The sequence below is a fragment of the Papaver somniferum genome, chromosome 2 (assembly GCF_003573695.1).
Source record: "Papaver somniferum cultivar HN1 chromosome 2, ASM357369v1, whole genome shotgun sequence".
Classification (NCBI taxonomy): domain Eukaryota; kingdom Viridiplantae; phylum Streptophyta; class Magnoliopsida; order Ranunculales; family Papaveraceae; genus Papaver; species Papaver somniferum.
In genome coordinates, this window is record NC_039359.1 from 116001898 (window position 1) to 116008222 (window position 6325).

Sequence of the window (6325 nt, forward strand, 5' to 3'; positions counted from 1 at the left end):
AAAATTATGCTACAAAAGCTTATAGGCATAAGTGACGCTTTTAGCGTCGGTCAGACTATTTGCAACACCTCTTTTTATAACGCATTGTCCCACAACAACAAAAACGTCAAAAAAATTTATTTTTGACGTAAAGTCAAATATTTGTGACGATATTTTTCATTGAAAAAATCATGTTTGTTGTAGTGTGACTAGTGCTCTATCCAGGCGGGACTTTATTTTTCCTGTACCATGTTTGTTGCTAGTCCATGCATAAGGGTTACCATGAAAGCCCAAATCACACAAACCAGAATCATGGATAATATCGATAATGCTAGGATGATAAGAAGATGAACCAGAATTATTGAATCTATCATCCTGATGAAGTGTTATATTAAGATCCCTTATTAGAGCCCAAGGGATACTATTGCCGTAAGTATCACTTAAGCTCTTAATAAAATTCCACTGAGTACTTCTTTCATTGGGATATGGAGAGCCATAAACACATGAAAGAAGCGATTGTGGTTTAGCAGGGTCACTAGTAACTAAAGCATGGATCATGTTTATGTTATGGTGTACAATATCAAAATTAAAACCATCCTTCCAAAGTAATGCTATACCCCTATATTGACCAGCAGATGAGACATAAAAGGAATTGGGGAAATTTAGGGGTTTTCCCAAATTTAGGATTTTATCGGACCTAATTCTAGTTTCATATAAGAAAACAATATCTGGATCTAACATTCTATTAAGGTCAGACATATGCTGTCTCGTGACTTTTGCAGCAAACCCATCACAATTCCATGAAATAATTTTCATATTGAAGGTGACAGTAGAATAATTTGGATAGATAAGAATTAAAGAATAATATGAATCAATCAAATGGTATCTACTTTTTTTGAAAGAGATAAAGGATAGGGGAGAATACCTGATCTATTATGGTGAATTCCTCATCAGCAGAAGCATCATTGAAGTTTCGGTTATCAGCAGTTTCAGCAGTGTGATATTCTTCCTGACCAACAACCGACTGATTGAGAGATGTATCATTGAGAGAAGAACCTCCAGTATTAGCTTGATCAACCAATTCATTAGAAATATGATCATGATTCTGGTTCAGGTTAGGGATTTCGGAATGTTCGAAAAGGGGATTCTGTATAATTTCAGTTATAGGGATATGGTTTTGGATAACTACATCAGATCCAACATTCTTATCTGCAAATCTGGCTCGTTTTTTGTTGGACTTATCAAGCTCTGAGACCGAACCCGAACCCAGATTAAATTCGCCCGTGTTGAAGTTATGAAAAATTGCACATGTTAGATTTTTGACCAGATTGAGGTCAGATCTCCTTATATGCTCCAGACTGAAATGGACTCCCTTAATAAACATCCTACTTTTAATAGCACTGATACAATTGCATAGGTAATTATGTCATCGAATTGACTAAATTCAGGCAAAAAAGTAAATAAATTCGCAACACATAAAAGTGTGACTGAAAAAGTATTGTTCATAAATTCGTGTAAACGGAGCAAAAGCGTAGGACAACAGATTTAATTTACTTACTCTCTGATAAACATGCAAGGGATTAGCATTTGATTAAATCATACCGAACCATGCACCGGCTATAATCGAATTGCTGGTAATCTGATCGATACGACTTTGTAGGATATAATGTTTACAAAGAGCATATGACGATAATCGAATTGAATAACTTTTACCAGCCTAGTAAACACTCTTGGAGCCAAGCTTAACCTCGACCGGCACCAGTGAAAAAAGGGTAGGACAAATATGGCATGGAAATAAAATATCAGGGTGAAACTGGTAAAAATTGAAAACATGTGTCGATATAAAAATAGAAATGGAATCGCCTTCTTCGTCTTCGCTGTCTCTCTCTTTAAATTCAATCAAGTTAGGGTTACTCTACAGAAGAAGAAAGGTCAGATCTCTTCTTAATCTAATATCGATTCATCAGGTAGTCCAATAATCTTTTGTTAATGTTTATCCCTTTTTATTTCTATGTTTTTAGATTACTTTGTCTTCCTTAAAATTATCAGGAATCTTCATTTAGTTTTCATTTTCACTGCAATTAGTGAAGCATTTTGTTACCTATTATATGAAAATAAAATATAATTGAAATGATTCTGCAGTGGAAGGCATTGTAGCTGTAAAATCTATTTGACTTTGTACAAATTGTGTTGTATGTTATGCCTTATCAAAACAAATACATGTTCATGAAAAATGCTTAGAGGTTTTCCTATATTGTGTAACTGTAGGCTGTATGGCAAATTTCAACCCGAAATATGACAGGATATAGGTACTGTCAATTTGGAAACTATATATGATATTAATATATACAAGTATGTAACTGCCACGGCAAAAAGATTGTATACATATATTGTTGCTACAGCCTTATTAGTTATTACATGTTCTGTTAGGTGTTGTCATTATAATTTTCTAGCATATCTGTGCAAGTAACAGACACTATTCAGTTATCAAACCCACTATTGGTACAAGTTACAAACACTAACTAGATGATCTATCTACCTCTATTACTTGATTTAGTTGACATACTGGAAGGCGGGAGTGATGACCATATCCCTCTTTAGGATTTAGGAAAGTGTGCATCTGAAGCTAGAAAATGCATATCAAATCGTTGCACTTTCTTAGGAACCAAGCAGTTAATTGTATATGCTATCCTGCTTAAGTTGGGTGTTCCCTTATCATCAGGTTGTGCAATTCTTCAATTGTTTCCATGGTAGAATGGTCCAAAACAGAAAATAGTGCATCTAAATTATAAAGGTCCCCTGGGGTTTCTGTGGTTGAGTTATCGATGTTCCTTAAAGAGTATGTAGTGAACCTTTGGAGGCTGCAGTGCGATAAGCTCTCCCTTCTCGAAACAGATGATTTCGCCGAGACGGAAAGGTCCCGGAAAACACGGTTGAATCGGCCGAGATGAAGCCGAAACGAGACAGCCGAGATAAGGGTATTTGGGTGAATTGATGTGACAAAGGATAAAATCCCTAAAATCGACTACCATTCTTCAGTCTTCGTTTTTTACTTCTGGATCTCCAAAAGCCCACCTCTCTCTCAGATATTCTAGAGCTTTCGACTCACAGAAGGTATGTAAATCGAAGCAGTAGTTTCTACTTCTTCGATATTGATCTAATCTAGGGTTTCAATTCTATACGATTAAGTGATTTTGTTGTAATGATTGTCGTGTGTGGTTGGATTAGGTTTTACTCGTAGATTCATTGATATTGATTTAATATAGGGTTTCAATTCTATACGATTAAGGGGCAAATTGGTTTGCTTCATCTATTCGGCCGACCTAAGGGAGGCCATCTATAGGATGAAAAAAAGAGTTTCTGTCCGTCACAGAAAATGTCCAAGGAAATCAAAATTAGAATTTCTGTTTTCACAATCTCTTCAAATTGAGATTAAATTTGAGACAGTTAAGCAAACTGATCAGAAATTTCATTCAAATACAATGAATGAAACAAATTACCAGTTTAAAGTTATTTGAAATCTCCATTAGATCGATCAGAATCGATCAGTTTCAGTATCGTTTTCATCCAAAAAAAAAAAAAACACTATATTCTCAATTGGGTTTTCAATTTTGTATAAAAACTTCAAATTTTTCTAACCGATTAAAACATGTATTTGTTCGATTAATTCTGAGTAAACGACTTACAGTTTGCAATTATTTGATTCAAGCTTTTGATCTTGTTAATTTGGAGCGAACAAACATTTTTATGCAAAACAGAGTCTGCTAAGGGGGAAAAAAACAGACTTGGGTTCAGATTTTCGGGTAGAGATGGTAGAGTTCCAGATTCGGGTATGTTAGATTTCATAATAGGAGAATTATTCATGAGTTGGTTCTAAAACTTGGTTATCAATCAGATTTGTTCTTTCAAAATTCAATTATTTATATGTACTTAGAGGTGGTGCAATTGCTTGCTAGGAAGGTGTTTGACAAAATGGCTAGGCGAATTTTGCATTAGAGCTTATGATTTTTGTTACTATTGGGTTTGGGATTGTGTCTGTAAAGAAGAAAAGGGGACTTGTATTGGTTGGTTGGATAACCAAGCAGTAAATTGTACAGTGAAATTTAGTCATGGCATTAACAGTTTAGCATAGCAGGATTTTGGTTTAATGAACTTAATGTTGGTTTTGGTGCTTGTGTAGTTCCTTCTGCTGTTGGTGGACATGTCTTAAAACTTTGTTTTTGATTTGTTTCTTCGTCGGCCCCCACTGCTGCAGCCGTTATCTAGTTTAAAGAGTAGTTGTTTTTCTTAATCCTGAATTCCTAATGAGCACAGAAGTGGATGCATGTTCATTTGGGTGCAGTATACTATCATGTGAAATATGATTCTGTTGGTTATGGAATTGATTTACAGTTTCCTAACAATAATTAGTCGAATCAGTAAAGGTTTTACCTAGAATTTAACAATAGAAATAGAGAATGATGTAGCCAAGGGATATTGGTTAGTTGTCCACTAAGTTCCCTAACTATTCAATTCGTTTTTCTTGAATAACTCCTTGCTGTACATACATCATGAATGGAAGCCTCCTCTTAGTCTACTAGTTAGTGCGGGTGAGTACTACATCAGTCAGTCACACCAATCTGATCTGGGTACATACATGAGAAATAGGTAATTTTTGCAGTAACTTAATTGTTGGGGGTATGGTTTAAAAACAAAGTTGGGACTCCCAATATCGTTAGACTGATTTTTTCTTTGTCAGAGATGCTTGAATTTGACATACATATATGGTGATTTACAAAATTTGAATGACTTGAATGTGGAAGGTGATACTGTAACTTTTAGTGATTTGCAAGAGATAGTTGGTAGTAGATGCCTATAGTTCTCGAAGTAAGTCTATGTTTCCAACTAACTCAGAGTACGATGGATAGGATACTGATGAATTGATGTAGGACAGTGAAAAGGGCTACCCGGTGGTGTCGGGATTGATGGATTTACTCTAGATGATGATATCTACGATGATTCAAATTATCTTGATTAGCATTGTAATATCCTTGTTTAATTAACATTTTAGATAATGAACTGAAGTTGTACTTTTCTTAGTTTATCTGGATCAGTAAATTTTTTCCACTTTTGTGTTTTCTTAATGAATATAGTATTTGTTTCTTTTGGTTAATTTGATAGTATTTCATTATATCTTAACATATGTATTATATCTTAATTATATATATAAAAGTTGGAACCCAGATTTGAAAACGGAATTTGTACCAGTGTCTAGGAAACCTGCATGCCTCTGTTTTTTGTTTGCTACTTTTCAGCATAGTTTGTCTTGTTACTTTTTAAGCTCTGTAAATGAAATTGATTTTCTTTTGTATGTAATGTAATGTCTTAATATTTGCTCAGTTCAGACAATGACAGCAGCCAAAATCATTGGAGCTGTGGTAGGGACTACAGTACTTGCATTCGGGTTGGATCATGTTATATCTGATAGGAAGTTGTTTGGAGGTAATAGTTGCAATGTGGCGCTTTAAGTTGTTTCTTTTAATACCGATATCAGGGTTTTGAATCTAATATGTTTTACTATATGATATATTGCTGAAACACCACAGGAACCACTCCATCAACTGTTTCAAACCAGGCATGGTGGCAAGAAACTGATAAGAAGTTCCAGTCGTGGCCTCGTGTAGCAGGACCCCCAGTTGTTATGAACCCCATCAGTCGCCAGAATTTTATTGTGAAGTCTCGTGATGAATAATGTGGGAAAGTGCTGTAGTATCATCAGTGGTGCGTGATTAGTTTTCAATCTGCCCCAGTTGTTATGAACCCCTGAAAGTCTGATTATAATGACTACTTTTTTCTTTTGTCGCATTGTGTCGTTGTTTTTGCGGATATAGGTATTGATCAATAATGATATAAACCTGATTGGGAGCACGATATGCACCCTATGATTGTTCTGATTGTGCTATGCTGTGATTCTTATTTTGTTTTTGTTTCTTTCCAAAATCACTATTTCTTTTTTCTGCCTTCTAGTTTCAAGGTTGGATAGGATTTTGTTACCCATTCTTTTTCGATTGCCATTTGAAATAATGGTACTAGATAGTAACCCGTGCTGGGCACCGGGTGATAATATATTTTTGGTTGTTCTTGTAACCCATGGAGCTGCTGAGTTATACAGTTCGGCTGAAGGGACTAAACATATAGTTCATGCTAACAAAATTTAGTTACCAGCTGTATCCTTCATTACTTGCATTGTATGCGGACTTGGTAGTCCTCTTTAGCATTTGGGTCTGTTAGTGCACTGTGAATAAAACACAATAGGATGACCTAATTTCATTGTGTGGTACACTAGAGTTTTTAGAAACCAGAATCC

General features: G+C 35.2%; 1 protein-coding gene across 6 annotated transcripts; it reads left to right on the forward strand.

Moving 5' to 3' along the window:
* The first annotated feature begins 1807 nt into the window (after positions 1-1807).
* On the forward strand, positions 1808-5943 carry LOC113348897. 6 transcript variants are annotated; one of them, XM_026592794.1, is made up of 3 exons: positions 1808-1910; positions 5359-5460; positions 5565-5943. In XM_026592794.1, the coding sequence occupies exons 1-3, from the start codon at positions 1811-1813 to the stop codon at positions 5708-5710; spliced, it is 348 nt and encodes a 115-aa protein (XP_026448579.1). In that variant the 5' UTR covers positions 1808-1810; the 3' UTR covers positions 5711-5943. The 6 variants fall into 6 exon arrangements, with proteins under 6 accessions (XP_026448579.1, XP_026448580.1, XP_026448578.1 ...); XM_026592795.1 differs by having other exon boundaries at positions 1816-1910; positions 5364-5460; XM_026592793.1 differs by having other exon boundaries at positions 1829-1946; positions 5364-5460.
* Positions 5944-6325: the final 382 nt, after the last annotated feature.

Bases quoted from the DNA above. Each gene is read 5' to 3' on its own strand.
- LOC113348897 (XM_026592793.1), top strand. From the start codon at position 1,833: ATGGAATCGCCTTCTTCGTCTTCGCTGTCTCTCTCTTTAAATTCAATC. The intron at 1,947-5,363 runs GTAGTCCAATAA...TGCTCAGTTCAG, and splicing joins ATCTAATATCGATTCATCAG to ACAATGACAGCAGCCAAAAT. The intron at 5,461-5,564 runs GTAATAGTTGCA...GAAACACCACAG, and splicing joins TGATAGGAAGTTGTTTGGAG to GAACCACTCCATCAACTGTT.